At 38.9% G+C, this 19,229-nt stretch overlaps 1 protein-coding gene across 6 annotated transcripts in view; it reads right to left on the bottom strand.

The window, feature by feature from the left end:
* LOC130561977 (caskin-2) overlaps positions 1–19,229 on the bottom strand; it is a 60,640-nt gene that overhangs the window by 11,192 nt on the left and 30,219 nt on the right. For all 6 annotated transcript variants that reach the window (XM_057346689.1, XM_057346690.1, XM_057346688.1 and 3 more), the window contains exons 4-10: positions 10,983–11,080; positions 10,734–10,879; positions 8,196–8,291; positions 4,667–4,797; positions 2,959–3,067; positions 2,708–2,816; positions 2,400–2,494 (exon numbers count right to left, since the gene is read on the bottom strand). In XM_057346689.1, coding sequence (XP_057202672.1) covers positions 2,400–2,494; positions 2,708–2,816; positions 2,959–3,067; positions 4,667–4,797; positions 8,196–8,291; positions 10,734–10,879; positions 10,983–11,080 — 784 coding nt within the window. The remainder of the gene's footprint in view (positions 1–2,399; positions 2,495–2,707; positions 2,817–2,958; positions 3,068–4,666; positions 4,798–8,195; positions 8,292–10,733; positions 10,880–10,982; positions 11,081–19,229) is intronic.

Here is a 19,229-nt window from a genome sequence, read left to right as displayed (position 1 = left end):
GAGCTTTATTGCCAAGTGTGCTTGCACACACAAGGAATTTTCTTTGGTGTTGGAAGCTTCTAGTACAGACATTTAACACAATGACAATACAATATAATACGATTTACAGTCTAAAAGATTCTAAATTGTGCATATATAAAATAAAGACTATTTTACAGAAAATGGGGGATAATAACATATAAGAGACATTGTACCGGGTAGTATATAGTAGAATATACATATTAACAGATTGTATGTACACTTGTGCAAATGGATAATTTAGTCATTGGCAATATATAGTCTTATAAAGTCATTATATAAATATAATATATAAAGTCATTAAATAATTGGCAATCATCATGGCGGAGTCAGGGAAGCGTACAGCTAAACGCAAATATGTAGATGAGCACAGAACATTTCAATCTGAATGGGAGGATTTATATTTTTTTGTTGAAAGAAACGGAAAACCATTCTGCTTGATATGTCAGACTTCACTGTCGCATTTTAAGGCTTCAAATCTTGAGCGCCATTTCACCACACTCCATCCTACCGAGGGCCGGGAATTTCCCAAAGGCAGTGAACTTCGAAATCACAAGGTAAAAACGTTGAAACGTCAGTCAGAGAAGCAAACTCGGCTCTTTCGGAAATTTACCAAACATTCAGAGACGGTCACATTAGCATCATATCAGCTGGCATGGAATATTGCGCGAGCTAAAAAGCCGTACAGTGAAGGGGACTTCATTAAAAAGTGCCTCAATGATGTTATTGATGTTTTTTGTCCCGAAAACGAACATTTGAAACGTTCGGTAGCGGACCTTCAATTGTCACGACACACTGTTGAACCAAGAATATCGGACATTAATAATGCTGTTGAAACTCATTTATATTCCGATCTTCAGAAGTGCATGTATTTCAGCATTGCTGTTGATGAATCCTGCGATGTTCAGGATAAGCCACAGATGGCAATATTTGTTCGGTCTGTGTCAGAAGACTGCACGATTAAAGAAGAGCTGCTTGACATCATGCCACTGACAGACAGGACTCGTGATCATGGACCTGAAAGAGACACTGATGACAACTGTTGAGAAAGCCAATCTACCGTTATCAAAACTAACCACAATTGCCACGGATGGAGCGCCATCTATGGTCGGATCTAAGAATGGCCTTGTAGGGTTGTGTAAAGCTGATGAACGTTTTCCAGATTTTTGGAAGTTTCACTGTATTATTCACCAAGAACACTTGGTGTCTAAAAAACTAAACTTAGACCACGTAACGAAACCTGTGCTGGAAATTGTCAATTTTATACGCACGCATGCTCTCAATCACAGACAGTTCTGAAATCTCATTGCTGAACTTGATGAAGATCTTCCATCTGATGTGCTTCTGCACTGCACTGTGAGATGGCTTTCAAGAGGTAATGTTCTTTCCCATTTTTTTGAGCTGTTGAATCCAGTGAAGGTGTTTCTTGCGGAGAAAGAGAAGGACTATCCTGAGCTGCATGACCCCCAGTGGATATCAGATTTGGCATTTTTGGTCGACATGCTGCATTATCTGAATGGACTAAATGTGGATCTGCAAGGGAGGTTAAAGATGCTGCCTGACTTGGTGCAGAGTGTTTTCACATTTATCAACAAACTCAAGCTGTTCAAGACACATCTACAAAAGAGAGAGCTCACACATTTTCCCTCTTTGTTGAAGGCAAGTGAACAAGCAGCAGAGGTTGTAAAAGCGAGTGCTGAACGGTATGCAACACTCCTTGAAAATCTTGAGCAGAGTTTTGAAAACAGATTCTCTGATTTACGGCAAAAAAGACATGAGATTACATTCCTCATCAACCCGTTCACTGCTGAAACAGACTGTTTGAAAGCCCCTTTAGTGGAAGATGAAGCAGCATCTCAGCTTGAAATAATTGAACTTTCTAAGGATGACAGACTTAAGTGTACTCTGGGGGAAGGAACCGTGGAGTTTTGGAACATGGTGCCAACTGAGAGATATCCCAATGTCAAACAGGCTGCACTCAAACTGTTGTCAATGTTTGGGTCGACTTACATCTGTGAATCACTTTTTTCCACCCTGAAACAAGTCAAATCAAAGCATCGCTCTGTTCTTACTGACAGACATGTGAAAGAGTTACTGCGAGTCGCCACAACTGAATACAAGCCAAACCTAAAAAGTATTGTGGAAATGAAAGACTGCCAGGTGTCACACTAATGTTAAAAAAGGTAGGCTTATAAAGGCTCATTTATGTAATTTTGTGTAAAAGTTCTTGTTAGACAGTATTTTCCATATATGTGGCTCTTTGCAGTGATAAGGTATATTTTTTGGCTCATCATGCCAAACAGGTTCGCCACCCCTGGTATAGAGTATTTATTGTGAATTTGCATGAAAGAGTTTTAATGAAAGAAGGTCGATGGATTTACCGTTATGACGTCTCCAGCTCGTATGGTCAGGGCCGTAGGGTCGTGAAGGTTCCAGAAGTCTTTCAGAGCTCGGACCTGAAGAACTCCTGTAGCCTCTAAACACACATAACAAAGATGTTGTATTTGGTTTCTTTGATCCAAGAGTAAAGCAGCAGATACAGAACATAATCCTGAGTTTAAACATGCTGCTAAATGACAGCTCTCTGTAAACCTTCACATATCAAAGAGAAAACTTAGCACTGTATCCACAAACAGTATATGAAGGTTAAATACAGTCTGTGTTAAACACACGTCAGGTCACATCTCACCTCGTAAGAGCTGTTTGATATCTTTGCTGGCGTGGCATGCGGTAAACTGGTTGACAATGTCCAGAGCTGTTTGATTGTAAGTGTTACGGACGGTCACATCTATACCAGCCTGCCAGTGTCAGAACACACACATCACACTCTTCAATGCATCTACTGATCACACAGTCTGGCAATCTGGCAATGATTTCATGTTTCATTTGTACGCTTTTAATAACAAACGTATAGATGTCTTCAAAGGTAGGTGAACTTACATCAAGGAGAAGCCGCACTACCTCCGTCTTCCCATAGAGGGCGGCCTCATGGAGCGCTGTGCCAGCTTTAGTGCTTCTGTTGATGTCAATACCTGCTTTCAGAAGAAGCCTAACAGACAGAGAGGAAAACAGAATGAAGGGAATGTTTCCCGTAGCCGACAGATGACATCCTCCTGTAGCACACTGTATCATATAGACACGTTGAAGGGCCCAACACACGGACGTGTGGAATTCACACACACACATCAGGAAGAAAAAGAGACGGACATCTGTGGGAAAGCGGGGTGAAATTTCAGTGCTGTACAGGGGATGCCAGGCATTAGAAGGGAATCTGCTGTAGTGTGACAGCCTTAAAAACAAACATACATGTGGAGGATATATTATTCGGAATGATGAGGTTCTTTTTAATATACTCTCATTACTGTAATGCAGTTAGCACTAAAGATTTATATCAAAATATTAGATTTTCACTACACAATTATTGCGGCTACATAATAATTCACTACATAATAATAGGTGAGTCAGTGACACTGGCTGTCTGGTACAGTCTGACCCTGTGCTGATGGCATGGGTGTCTGTGTCTGGCAATGGTGGGTGTGTTTTATCTCAAAACACCTACTCAACTATATATGGGTCAAAGATGTTGTCCCCATCAAAACAAATGTACAAAAGTGATTTTATGTCCATAGAAAGCACATTAAATGTAAGTAAAATGTCTACTTTATGGTTTCAACTAAGTTTGTTGGAGAATTAAATGTCTAAATTTGGTTGAAATAATGTTATATTGTCATTCAGTGTAACACAATATTTATGTACAAATTCTGACTTGTACATATTAAAATATATAAAAGAATAAGGGAGCGTATTACATTTCATTGTGCTTTAAATGAGTTAAAAATTCTTATTGACAAATGGGCAAAACCTAGGATAGTGGCAAAAAAAAGAAGTAGAAAATTACAACTAATTAGCATTTGGGGTGAAAGTAATTGAAGTCTTTTAATATGTCATAAATAGATTTTTGTTGTAAATATGCCTGACAAGATTGTTAAACTGACTAACATTCTAGTGGGCGTCTTCTGTAAATTTAGGGGAAAATTTGCTCAGAAAAACAAAAACAAAAATGCAATTAAATTCAAAAGAAAACTTTTTCTTTTTTTTGAAGAACCACAATTTAAAGCAGTATTACACTTATTGTTTTTATGCTTATACCCTTTTTCGTCTTTGACCCATATTCAATTTAATGTCAATGAAAAGGACGAATTGAAGGTCAGATATTTGTTTTGTAAAGTCTTTGACATACTTCAATATTCACTGAACGACCCAAATCTCATATACAGCATGCATTCACACATGTATTAAGATATGAGGAATAAAGATGCAGTTTTGACGTCAGTGATGCCGCACGTCATCTCAGGGAACATGCATGCTGATAAAAGTATAGCCTGAATGTTCTGTAAGTTGCTTTGGATAAAAGTGTCTGCAAAACGCATAAATGTAATGTCTCATAACCAGTGTTTTTAGTACGTCTTTATATTAACGGCTGTGTTTATGTCAGTATTAACCTCCACCAGCCCAAGAATCAACAGTGTGATGCATTAAAAGCACAGCAGAAAGTCAAGCTGACCTCCACAGAGTCACATGCAGTTTCGAGAGATGACACAGCTGAGATTGATGGCTACAGATGTACTACACACAGACGAGAGCTCACCGGATGATGTCTTTGTGTCCGTTGCGTGCAGCGAGGTGTAGAGGAGTGTTACAGTTCGAGTCTGATGCGTCTTTCTGATCCCCCTCCAAAAGGGATGCGACCATATTACTGTTCAACAACAGCTGCGCCACCTACAGGACACAGAAGGATGTTATTGCCATTTTATCTCATCTTTCCTGTAGTCTACAATGTAAATGTGTGACATGGTTTCTTTTATTGAACACGTCTGTTTATACTGATGTACATTCACATGAGAGTCAAACTCATATCTGTGGTCGCTGGAAAACATGCTTGATTCTACATAAAGAGAGAAAGAATATGTGAGAAAGGACAAATGAAAAAGACAGGAAGCACAAAAAATGGTGAAATACTGAACACGCACACACACGGGTGCCTCTCGGGGGTCATACAGGTGTGGATGAGATCTTGTAAATGTGCTCCAAAGACCATTACCACCCCAAAACATCTGGGCCACAAAATCCACACATTTACAAACAGAGAGAGAGAGAAGATGACCATCGGGAATAAAACAGAAGAAGCGTATGTGTACTCCGGTGCAGTGTGAGCAGAGCCTGATCTTTTCCCATTCTGCAGGGGATTGTGGGATTGACAGCTGAGTAGAGCAAGTTTTAAGAATGTGAAGAGGTTGAAAACATTTGCAATTCATACAAATGATAATGCTTTTTTTCATCAGGAAAATGGTTTTAAACGGATACTTCACCCAAAAACTAACATTCTGTCATTTACTCACCGTCGAGTTGTTCCAAATCTGTATAAATGTCTTTGTTCTGATGAACACAGAGAAAGATATTTGGAAGAATGCTTATAACCAGACAGATCTTGACTCCCATAGTAGGAAAAATTATTGTTCTGTACAGCAAACAGTTCTGGGGCACATTTGACTACCATTGTATTTTTTCCTACTAAGTCAATGGGGTCCAAGATCTGTAGCATTCTTCCAAATATATTTCTCTGTGTTCATCAGAACAAATACATTTATACAGATTTGGAACAAATGATGACAGAATTTTCCTTTTTGGGTGAACTGTCCCTTTAAAGGGGTCATATGGCGCGAATACGTGTTTTTCTGTGTCTTTGGTGTGTTATAAGCTGCCCATGCATGTATTAGACATGCAAAATTGCACAAATGAAAGTGTGGGAACAAAAGATGCATTCTATCTAAAAGCGAATGCTCACCCAGACCTGCCTGAAACACCTCGTGTAACCACACCCCCACAAATCTACGTCAGTTCGTGGTATGAGTTGACTAAGACCGCCCAAATGTATACGCAAGTAAGGTGGGCGTACCTGTCAGTACAATTGCTTTGGAACCTGATGTTCCAAATATGGTAAGAGGCGTTACATTCCCCTCACACGCTTGCAGAATTCCACCAATCAATAAGCACTGGTTAACTGGCCAATCATAGCACACCTCGCTTTTCAGAGCCATGAGCTTTGTAAAAAATCTGTGCGTTTCAGAGAGGCGGGGCAAAGAGGAGATACAAACACGCACGGTATGTAGAAAACACGGCGCTTTTGAACTTTAAATCGTGTATACACATTACATAACATCTAAAACAAACCATAATATTCGTTTTAGCCATTTCATATCACCCCTTTAAGATGTTTTTTTTTAAATATATTTTGCTTTAGTGTGTTTTTAGACTCGAGACATTGAACTTGGATTTGTATATGAACAACACATGATAACCCCTCAAGTCGCTGACTCATCTTCTCAAAGATGTTGCCACAATTATCATGGATTTAGGCTGTCTCAGTTTTTTGTCTGTTTGTGTAATTCCAGACAGACTTGATGACAGTGAGGTCAGATATCTGTGTAAACCGTCCTTCATGTGCATAGAAAAACATTTTTTCTTTACTTGATTTACAGTTAATGCGCAAAATGTTCTATCTCTATATACGTTGCAAATGTTGTTGCACACATTGTGTTCTTGAAAGCATTTTGCAGACACCCTTAAAAAGCGACAAATTTCTGGGATTTTGGGGCTGTACTGAGTGCCGGTGGACTTGTAGGGTGAGTGTGAGACGTTATGCAGTTGTTACAGCCGCACCCTGATGCCTCAATACAGCAGCTGATTCAATAACACACATACAAACACACACTGGCATTAAAATAACACCTCCAAAAGCATCTAAAAATACACACCAGCGGGCATGTGTGTGCGAGAACCCCCCACCCAAAAAACAGCTACTGCAATCTGAGCTCGTTCACAGGAATGACACATTCAGAAATAAGTACAGTGAGAAAAATACATCATTATCATCTCTGGTGTGTATGGGTCAGTCTCACAAATTTGACAGGGCAGCTCATATGAGAGTAGTTGTGTTTTATTTTAAGAGACATTATGCATCAGATTGACCCTCAATAGAAACCCATTCAATCTCAATGGCTTTGAATGTACAGTACAACTAACTCAAACAATACCGTTTGAATGATAATGCTCAGATGTCTCTGCTATTGTACACACTGTAAACACACTGCACCCAAAAGAGTCATTTAAAGGTAGACATCAAACATGGACGTCTGCGGCCTCATTTATAAAATGTTGCGTAGAAACCGTCCTAAATTTGATCTTACGATCATTTCACAAAATGAGTATGTGTGATTCATAGAACAAACATACGCACAGAAAACGCGTGTACGCCATTCTATCAGATGTGAAATCTATCAATCTCAGATAAACAGATTCAGATCTCCCCCTTTTAATGAGTATCTCACAGAAGTGAGTACACCCCTCACATTTTTGTAAATATGTTATTACATCTTTTCATGTGACAACACTGAAGAAATGACACTTTGCTACAATGTAAAGTAGTGAGTGCACAGCTTGTATAACAGTGTAAATGTGCTGTCCCCTCAAAATAACTCAACACACAGCCATTAATGTCTAAACCGCTGGCAACAAAAGTGAGTACACCCCCTAAGTGAAAATGTACAAATTTTGCATCAAATCTGTGCGTACACCCGTTTGATATATGAGGCCCCTGATCTCTACAGTAGGATGAGGAAGAGATTTTTCAACTTTCAAAGTTTGAAGTGTATCTTGAGTATTGTAAGGAACATTGTGTCAAAATCTTTAATAGTCCTAACATACTTTCCTTTTTTAAAGGGATACTTCACCCAAAAACTCACCTTCGAGTTGTTCCAAATCTGTATAAATGTCTTTGTTCAGCTGACCTCATACTTTGGGCACATAACCCTGAACCTAGACCTGACCAACTGCAGCAACCCCAGATCACAGCACTGCCCAGGTGGTGACTTTTTTTGGACGGGCAGTGTATAATACAAATTCATTACATTTTGTCTTTAGATTTTGGGCTGAAATGTTACCTGGTCGTAGATTTTATTAGTGTATTCAACACTATCAATGTCTGTGATAACAAACAGATGTGTTTTCATATGTAACCATGGTGTCAGTGATGTAACAAATGGCATCATGAAGAACAACTGTAGACACACTGGGAGTAATGTACTCCCATCATTCCCTGTAGAAACTAAATCACCAACCTTCACTCGGCCGAACTCGCAGGCCAGATCCAGAGGAGTCTTCTTCCCTTTATTCAGCACACATGGGTTCGACTGGTGCTGTAACAACATCTCCGACTGATAGACAGAGAGAGAGAGAAACATTTCGATTATTCCTGATCCCTCAGCAATAGTCTCATATCCGTGTATTAGTGTGGATCACTGTGTGATGATGTAATGCCGACATCACATTTCTTGGGATTTCAGATGGATGATGTCAGATTTCACAGGTGCTGTATCAAGCGACATGTTTCCCAGCCAACAGGAACTTTTTTCCAGTGAACCGGTCAGATTGTGGACTTTTGTTGAAACCAAATTTATTTAAAAGTGAACATGCAAAAATCACATATTCACTTCTTAACCACTTCGCATGCATTATAATATTAACCCACTCAAAATATTTCTTAACTTGTAATGTAACTGTGCTACCTTTGCAATGTTAAAATAAGAGAGATTACAATACAGTGAAATTTATAATATAATATAGCAGACAGTAGTTAGTATAATGCATATGTATATATACATATACATATAAATATATATATATATATATATAACAGAATTATCCTCTGAACAAGAAAGATTAATTTTTAATTTGTCTGTACCAATGAATACTAATGCCCCGTTCACATTACAAGCAACAAAGCGACATGATCCCATTCATTTCAATGGAATGCTGGTGACTTCCGGCGACACAAGCAGTAGAAACTGTTGGCGACCAGATGGGGCGTGTCAAGTGACGCGACAAAGTTGAGAAATGTTTAACTTTATGCAAATGAGGAGCGATTTTTGGGACCGGCAGCCAATAGGAGAGAAGATGGGAGCTAACGTGATTCTTCTCCTCTCATCTCCTGCAGTGAGCGTCACCGGTAGTGGGAACGCCCACTAGCGACCTAACCGTCAACCCCTGGCGTCACCTGCAGTGACAAAGTCGCTTGTAATGTGAACGAGGGGTAAAGTCTATGCAATCCGTTCTATTACACCTGCTGTCAGTACAAAGCCCTGACTCTAACAGAGCTCTCTGTAATCCTTTCTGAAAACAAAAAAACATGCACATATGCAAAACTAATCCAGCACGGCCTCTAACACACGCAAACACTGGTGTCATGAAAAATTCGGCCCCCGTGTGAATTGTGTCTGCTTAGGACCCAATCTAGTAGGTAGTTGTAATGCCCGATCACAAAGTTGTTATCTCAATGTGTTGTTGTATGGCTAACCGAAGCTGCGTTAGCTTCTAGCGAGCTAAATACGCAGGGTAAAATAAAAGCTTTAAAATTACGTTAAAATTTAAGTTTACGAAAAACAAATGAGCGTATAAGTTTGATGTAACAAACACGGCAGTATTTCTGGGTCAACATCTGCTTAACAAACAAAAAACATCACTTTTGATATTTTAAAATTACCATGGTTTTATAATAGTAATTAACTAAATAAGTAAGAACGAGATTTGTTTGATTTCACTACCCATAGCCTCATCTATCCACTATTATATGACGCATTTAGTGAAAAAGACAATAATGGTAATTTTAACAAAGTACTAGCGACATAAATCGTAATGTAATTTTGTAAGAATTGCAATCTGGCGCTAAAAAGAGTACCCATTGGAAGTTCTTTTAGCCAAAAGAATCACACGGGGTCCTAAAGGGGACCGATTCGAGAGGAGACTCGATTTGTCATGACACCGGCACAGACCAGAGGAGCAAGACAATATCCGGGTTTCCATCCAAAGTTGCGAATTTAACTTATGCGCAAAATTAGAATATCGCATAAAACATTTGCGAATAAGCACCGTTTCCATCCAACTAGTCAACCGTCACTTCCTAATAAACTGCCGCTACATATCAGTAAGAAAAGTAAAAGAAGCCACTGAATATAATAATTTTCATATATAATAAAACTTGCGCAAGCCGACGATTACGAAACACAATAAATGCGACGCTTTTGTGAATGCCTGCTGTTTGGGAAACACAGTCGTGACAGTTCTAAGAGGCAATTACAGAAATACTTGATGACTTTTCCAAAGCTGTGTAATAAGATCAGTACTCTGGTTAGTCAGGTTACGCCGTCTCATAGTGCAGTTTCGTGACTTTTTGGAGGAATTTATTCGGTAAATGCGTTTCCATGTCCCATTATTCGCATTAACCCTTTTTCGCAAAAATGAAAAACCACCTCAAGTGAGCGTAAAAACGTTTTTTGCGAATTATGGGTTTTTAATTCGAAATTTAGCGTTTCCATCACTCGTTTCTGATGCGAAACTTCGAAATGTAAATAAAACCAGAGTGATGGAAACCCGCTTAATGAAGTTGGATTATTCTCTTATACGAAACCTGATGTGAACAATGACGTATATATACAAATTCCTACTCTTTAATATGTTTGTGGAGTAAAAGTGCAATATGGTTAACGTCCTCAGGCATGGACAGTTCACCACGTTTCATAAAGGTATGACGGTATATTTGCGCTAGCATCAGATCTTGCTCTGCTCTGTTTGTTCACAGCACTGATCTGTTGGATACGCACCACCTCATAGTGTCCGTATTGAGCGGCCAGGTGCAATGGAATCTGGCCGTCGTGAGATGCCCCGTTGACGGCCGCCCCCGCTCGCAGCAGCATCAGCACCGAGTCGGCTTTGCCCTGCCACGCTGCATAATGCAGCGGCCGCATACCTGCCAAACACAACAACAACTAATGGACCAAGATCTGTTTGAAACGCATGTCATGGTGAGTTCCTCCTTAGTTTTAATGAATGACAATGAGGAGATAACTGACCATTACTGTCCTTGATGTCTACGACGGCTTGAGCCTCCAACAGCAGCGAGAGCAACTCCGTGGTGCCTGTGAGAGCGGCATGATGCAGCGCTGAAAACCTGAGGACAAAACAAAGAGAACATAGTTCAAGTGATGGAAAAATAAACACAAAAAACTGTTGTGATGCATCGTGAGGCGAAATAATAAAGAAGCACTTAATAGACGTCTGTATCTGTTTATTTTAACACCAGAGCATAATATTGCACTTTTATCAACTCCCACTGGGGTCATAAAGAGAATGAAAAACTAAAAAACTCCAGCACATCTGAGATTGCCAACAAACCAATGGCTTGTAAAGTTCACCCTATTGCTCAAGATGTGGTACAAGTAGAGTCGAATATTTTGACAACTGAACTTTTACAAGGTTTCATGAGGCCAACAGCAAATGAGAGTGCTGCGATATATTGAAGAAGAATCAAGAACAAGCTTGGGCAATAAAACCAGTGTCCTCCGGGCACAGACGACCTCATATGCTCAGAAGCGTAAAGAGAAATGGAAATGCTTCTTGTCTGGGGTGGCTGTCTTTTGTTAGGACATGCCAAAATCAAAGCAAGGCCTCATGCAGATGAGTAACATCCCTGTTTTCCTCAAGCCATGTAAATCAGCTTCCAGCTTCTTCTCTTTGTGAAGGTCTCGACTGCAAATATATCACACCAAACACAAGTGGTCCCATAAAGAATGAGCAAAGACCGAGAGGGTGTGTAAAATATTACTGAATTGCTGGTGTTTAGCCCCGTTAATATCCGTTCATAGCTCTATAGACATTTCTAAAGCAATGGCTATTTCTGTTAAAGGGATAGTTCTGTATGGAAATTCTGTCTTTATTTATTCACCTTTGTATTGTGTAAAACCTGTACGTGACTCTTTCTTCTGAGAAACACAAAAGAAGACATTTTGAGAAATGTCTCGGTGGTTTTGATTTCATACAAAGGAAGTCAATTTTGTAATCGACATTCTTCAAAATATCTTCTTTAAAAAGTCATACAGGTTTGGAATGACATGAGGGTGAGTAAATGGCGACAGCATTTTCATTTTTGGGAGAACTATACCTTTAACCAGGCAGAAAAGCAAGAACAAAGGCGAAAAATCACCACAGTATTTATTCTACAAAGAGTTACTTTTTCGGTCAGCATGTTGCCAAGCTAACACAATATTTACAGGGTACACGCAAATATCTTTTTACTAGGGCTGTCAAATGATTAATTGCGATCCAGAATAAAAGTTTGGGTAACACTTCAGTATAGAGGGTAATTCTCACTATTAACTAGTTATAAGCATGCCTATTATTGGCATATTGGCTGTTTATTAGTACTTATAAAGCACATATTCTGCATGACCATACTCTACATCCCTAATCCTACCCAACACCCAAACCTAACAACTACCTTACTAACTAATAATAAGCAACAAATTAAGAGTTTATTGGGGTAAAAAGTCTTAGTTAATGGTTTGTTAATAGCGGGAATTGCCCCCTATTCTGAAGTATGACCAACGTTTGTGTTTACATAATATATGTCGATGTATTGTGCATATTAATTTTGTATTTATTAACACACACATGAAAATATTTAAGAAAAATAAAGGATTATATATAATTTCAAGTATTGGTAAATATAAATAAATACATCTAAATATTTCTAAAATTAATATCCACAGAACACAGACATATATTATGTAAACACAAACTTTTATTTTGGATGCGATTAATTGCGATTAATCGTTTGACGGGCCTACTTTTTTTTACTTCAATTATGTTTTCAATTGATTTATTTCTTCACGAAAGATGCTAGATGATGTTATTTTAGAATTTGGGTAAAGAACCAAAAAAGAAGCATCATTCAAAATAGTTATTTGAATGGCCTACAATGTGTACTAGGCTTAAAGAAAAGCTGAACCCTCAACATTACAGACCCATCTTACAGCAAAATAAATGCTGTCTAGTTTGAAAGGCAACCTGCAGGCTTTTACTCAATAAGAAATCATATGGGGTAGCTACAGAAGCAGTTCATTTCCTGAACCAATGACTTCAAAGCTATTGTATCTATAAGAAGTGAAAACATTTTGAAGTACATCTGAAATAGATCAGACTGGATATATATAAAGATTAAGGTTGAATATTTCCATGAGCACACAACGGCTCTTCTGAAGAGCTGAAGCTCAACATCCCAAACTGGTGTCAAACTCTCATGTCGTGTTGAATCACACCGGACGCCCAATTTGTCATGCTGAACAGAAACGCTCAAGATACAGAACGTGCTTTGCGAATGCAAAGCATTCTGGGTGTACTTTCTGTTCGCTGGCAAGCCATTACAAATATATTTGGTCATTACAGCTTCCTAAACAAAGCTAATGATGACATGCAAATCCACAGGAGGAAAGTCTATGGACAGACAGACATTTTCCTACTCAGTGCAAGCCATTGACTGTCTCTGCACCGATTCTTTCAATGAGACTTTGTGTGGAAGTCATGTATGTGAATTCCACTGAGCTTGGTCATCCAGTGATAAATGAAACGTTTTATTAATGTGGAATTTATTACAAGCAATACAGCTGTACGCAACAACCGCAGAGAACATTCCATGGCATTACAACAAGAGGGCAGGTTAAGGCATGACATACTGTAAAGTCTGCCGGAGGCACCGTGGCACAATAGGCATAACCTCCGCAGAATCTGAGGATGACATCAGCCCGAGAACTGAGACGTTTGTGGAGAGGAACAGAGCCGTGGAGGTTAGGGTTCAGCAAAGATATGAATATTAACAAGATGCGCCACTGCCGCTACAACGAATGGCGGGGAATGCAACGCTCAATACGGCCGCTATAGCGAAGGAAGTCCCACTTTCCAGTAAAACGAGCCAATCAACAATCAGTAAAGACTGACGATTCTCTGGGGCGGGGCTCTCGTGAGGCGCTTGCCAGCCTGTGCTTCGTAGATGAGGCGACCTCGAAAAAGGTGATTTTTAGTGCAATTTAAGCTTGGCCGAGCAAAGTTATGATTCAGGTCATGTCACGTTTAATTATTGATAGGAAATATGTTGTTTAATTGAAATATCTGTCTTCCCCCATTCAAGTGGATAGAACTGTGGACTTGCTATGACGTAAATAGCTGCAAACATGGCCGCCGAGTGGCACAACTTCTGTAAATGGACTTTGGGTTCAGGCACTGTTGAGCTGGCCCACGCAAAATCTGTGCCCACAGATTCAGACCACTGATTCATGAAATATACTTCCACATTTTGTTGTATGGAATGAGGTCTGAGTTTCAGATGCAAACCACAACAATATTAGGCTGGACCAACAAGTGGGTGTGTATATAGTAACATAATAAAGGCTCATTTTGGGTGATCTACATCTGAAATGTTTTTTTTTACTTTAAAATGAATATGTTAGCTCTGTCCGTCGTATTATAATCACTTAAGTGAATATGTTTGTGCAGGCATGCCCTAAAGCTGTTTTTCAGAACAATTAATTAGTTGCAATTAAAAGTGAATGGGGTAAATTACTTAATACTCCAAATGTTTTAAACACAGACTGTGATTTGTTGAAAGTACTGGAATAATACTATTCACCAGCAACACAAGTCGTCTGCGTTTTTCTTTCACGACCGACAAAAACACAGTTTGACACTCCGGGAAATATCAACAACAGGTCAGACAGTCGGGTGACTGTACCCGCCATATTGAGCGCTTGTTGATTTCCCAATAAACGCACAATTCGGAAAAGTTCACACAACACAGCGAGGACCTTGTGTTACAAGCCCTGTCCACATTCGGCTTCATTTCTCTGGATGTCAGGATGGATTTGATGTGTCCTGGCATCACGGCCCCGGGTGGACAAAGGACAGGGCTCCAAAGAGTCCTACTCACACCGGCCGGGCCATTCATTGACACACATTCCAGGACGTTTGCCATGGAAACACCCCCCATACAAATCCCAACAGTTCCCCAGAAAGTCAAATGTGGCGCAAATACTAATTTGTCTCACAGGCAGGCGAAACCTTCACTGTTGCACCACTATTATTTGTTGAGCTTATCCCCCACACCCTCATTCTCCTCTTTTTCTTACAGACCCGGGCATGCAAAAGTATAAGACATGTTCACGATCAAAAGTCCCAGGTGATTCACACTGAGGTCATCATCATTAGGACTAAATGGAGAAACATAGGCCTGCAACAGTTCAGCGACACTGGATTTGTATAAATTGTTTTTTTTGTGGTCTTTTTAGACCATCTTCGGTCAGATTTTTAAAAGGGATTTAAATCAGTTAACTCAGAGACGAATGACAACATTACAATCAGTGTAGGGTGTAACTAGTTACTAAGTAATTAATTACTGTAATTTAATTACTTTCCCCTTGGAAAAGTAAAGTAAGGGATTACTCTTATTTTTTCTGTAATTTAATTACAGTTACTTCTGATGTAATTAAACTAAATACTTTGTGTAATATATGTGTGTGCAATAGTGGAATTGACATCAAAATTCAGAGTCTAACTTTAAAATCCGTGCTTTAATGTATAATTCTCACATTTGTAATACTTTGGTCAGTTAAGAATACTACTTTATGTAGTTTAATATTATTTATTTATCTGAATGAATTAAAAGAGCCCTTTCATGCCAATCCTTGAATCACTTAACTAATCAAGGTTGATATAGGATATAGAAAGTAATTAGTAATAAGTAACTAAATACTTTTTGGAGAGAGTAATTTGTACAGTAATCTAATTACACTATTGAATATGTAATTAGTAACTAGTAATTAATTACTTTTTCAGAGTAACTTACCCAACACTGATTACTATTAATACATTTAATATTAGTAATATTAATAATTATTAATACTTTTTTTGAAAATTAAAGAACAGTTTTTAAAATAATGTAGAATATGCAAAAATACAGACTGATGAATGTGCCTCGGATTGATCATTTCAGAGCAGTTACTCGGTCTTTCAAGATTAATCTACGATGTGATAAACAAGTTTGTATTCCTTCAGAAATAAACTGTAAATATAAAATGTATTTTCTTTAAAGGTGGAGTATGCAACTTTCAAGAAGTGCTGTTGAAAACTGAAATCAACAGAACAATTTTGTAAATAATTGCTAGATGTCTGTTCTGAGTGTGTTAAACAATGCATTTGCACATAGTCCTGGCTGTGTAAATAACAGAATAAACAAAGTGGATCAGACCGATCTGCAAAACTTCATAACACAGTCAATCAGCAATAAGGGGCGTGTACACTCGTGAGGGGGGAGGAGAATGTAGGTAATTTTGAAGGCAGAGCAATGAAGGCAGGGGTGTGTCTCTTGAGTCGTTGTGTAGAGTTATTGTGTTTGTTTGGAATGTTTATACAATTATCAGCAGTTTCTCAGAAATCGCTTACTGCACCTTTAGGGGAAATCATTTTATAAATACATATTATTAAATAAAATGCTCTATTATACATTATATTATTATTTAAAATATATAATATAATATACAAATATATTATATCAAATATATTACTACATTAAATAAATTCTCAAGACCTTCCTTTCATTTGGGGTAAAATATATCCGAGACGCAGTCTTAACAGAATCATGGCAAGCATCACCCAGACACCCTGAAGCCTCTGCCCACACACAGGTGAGTCTAATGTACTTTAACACATGACACAGGTCTTTGCATGATTATATTAAACACGCTCTGATAGAGTCTGCCTACAGCTCTTCCCTTATCCTGTTTTCCTCTTCAGTCGGAAAATTTCCACTGGCTAAAGGATGTTATGTAACCGAAGCCGGTAGATTCCATGACAACTTAAGAAAACAAATTAAAACAACGTGACCGATGCATGTTGTTTGCTCCCGAGAACTTCATTTAAAACCACCAGGGGGTCTAACTCAAGAGTCCTGAATATTTCCAGAGGTTTATTTACACCAGGAACACACGAGAGCTTGAATCAACACCTCCCATAAATCTCCATCCATCCTCCATTCCCAACCGGCCCCAATAATGGCTATTTGGTGCTTTGTAAACACTCCTATCTAATTCGTTGTGGTGCTTATCCAAGAATGCCCAACTCTGACCTCCGGACCGGCCCGTCCCCCTTCCCTTTTATAAGACAGAGAGGTGGGAGGCGACTCAAAAACAAGCACTTAAATGTTGCAGAAGTCTCAGCTATAATATATGAGGTCAATGTAGCGTTTTACAGCCCCGTGAGAGGCCCGTCCGTGCTTATCTCAAGCACACTGTTGACATAACATGTTTTAATGGACTGTGAGGGCAGCTATACTTTTATCACATTAGCTTGAGACACAGGTAACATGTCTAGCTGAGAGGATACAGACTTTCTACAACAAAGATTTTAAAGTTAATAAGACATAGTTTACAATCGTGGGAAAACAATATTTTCAGCAAAGATACAGTAGATGAGGGCCACACTGTTTTAAGCCATTTGTAAAAAAACAGCAAGTGAATGGACAGGAAATTATGAAAGATAAAATTAAAGTTCACTATTTTAAAGGTTTAAGAACTGTAAGTGATGTAATACAAAAAACGATGAGCTGACTAGGCTGTCTAATAGGCGGAAATTAGCCGAATCTGCTCGCAAACTTACCTTCGTGGCTCATGGGCTTCCTTCTGCACCAAAGCATTACAGCTATCGATTTTTAACAAAACAGGCCTACTCAAATGTATCTAACCTAACTATTTTCACTCGTTATTGTCTAAAAAACTTTCAATCAGGAGACATAATGCCGAGAAACTCCCACGGAGTGAAGAAGAGGTGGAGTTACGAGACTTCTCAGACAGTTGAAGTGTCCAATGGAGTTAAGAGATTTTCTCTCAAGCTATTTTCAACACTTTAGATTGGTTAATAATTTGTAAAAATAACAGACCCACATGGGGACTGACCAATAGCATCGATTTGTGAAAAAATATTAAATTGACCAAATTTGGACATAGGAGGTTTCCGCCCGACAGCGACGATATACTGTATGGTCCATATGTGGTCATTTTTATGAAGAGTTAGGTGTCACGAACTGTGGCAGGAAAAGAACCCAGATGCAGGCAGGCGTGAAGGGGTTAACAGAGATTTTATTTACACAAAACAAAACACCCACAATGGGGGAAAACAGAACTAAGAAATATATATTAAACAAAAGACTTCCCACGAGGGGGCAAAAACAAACTAACAAAACAACCAACGACACAACGTCTTAAATAAACAAGAAATGTAAAACTAGACAATGGTATCCGGGAGTATGGAAAAACACGAAGTACACGACCATGGAGCGAAACAAAAGACAAGGCACAAGGTACAGGTACACAGAACGTACATACTCAGAACAATCCACGAGCACAGGACAAAGAAACAAGAGGGTATTTAAAGGGAACACAAACGAGGGATAACGACACAGGGCAGGTGTGGGTAATCAAACACTCAGGGAAAGTTAACGAGGAAATGAGATGGCGGGAACAGAGACGAGACACTGGAGAGAACGCATATTATTGTCAAAAGGACAATAATATGTTTCTCTCCACACATAACCAAAGGCTTTGCCATGACTCTGCTACAGGACCAAGAAAAACATGACTAAATGAAGCAGAGCCATGACAGTTAGGAAGACTGAAATTTGTTAATTTACCAAAAACTTGGACATTCACCCCATTTTTACATCTGCATGCTCATGTGAGCAGTAGCGATGTCCGATTCATGAACAAAACTATCCTTGGATCTTTTCAATAAATCAAAGAATTAGTCTAAGTGAAATGGAATAATTTGTTTTTAACTATTAATTTACTTAATTAAACTAATCTGGTTTTGTTTGGGTCACAGTGTTTAAAAGGACACCGTAAAGGCAGATGATCAACTCATAACAGCTTATGTTTGGATCTGTTCCTAACACAAAGCTACAGTACCGTGTGACTACAGTGGAGCATTTTTATGAAATGTCAATGGTGATTTTGCATCTTTTTGCAAGCTAGTTAGCTTCAGTCTACATTGACTCCATTGAGCATGAAACAGGCATATTCTTCTTTTCTGCTTCCTACAGAAGAAATAAATGTGTCACGGACAGTTGCTGTCATGACCGGGGGGATGTGACAGCGAGAAGAACCCAAGCGCAGGCAGCGGTGGTGAAGGGGTTTAACAAAAGGATTTTAATACAAGAAAACACAAACAAAAGCCCACGATGGGGTATAAAAGTACAAACAGGATAATAACAGGACATAAAC

This window comes from Triplophysa rosa, linkage group LG11 (genome assembly GCF_024868665.1).
Source record: "Triplophysa rosa linkage group LG11, Trosa_1v2, whole genome shotgun sequence".
Taxonomy (NCBI): domain Eukaryota; kingdom Metazoa; phylum Chordata; class Actinopteri; order Cypriniformes; family Nemacheilidae; genus Triplophysa; species Triplophysa rosa.
Note: the sequence above shows the minus strand (reverse complement) of the source record. Positions and strands in the feature narration are given on the sequence as shown.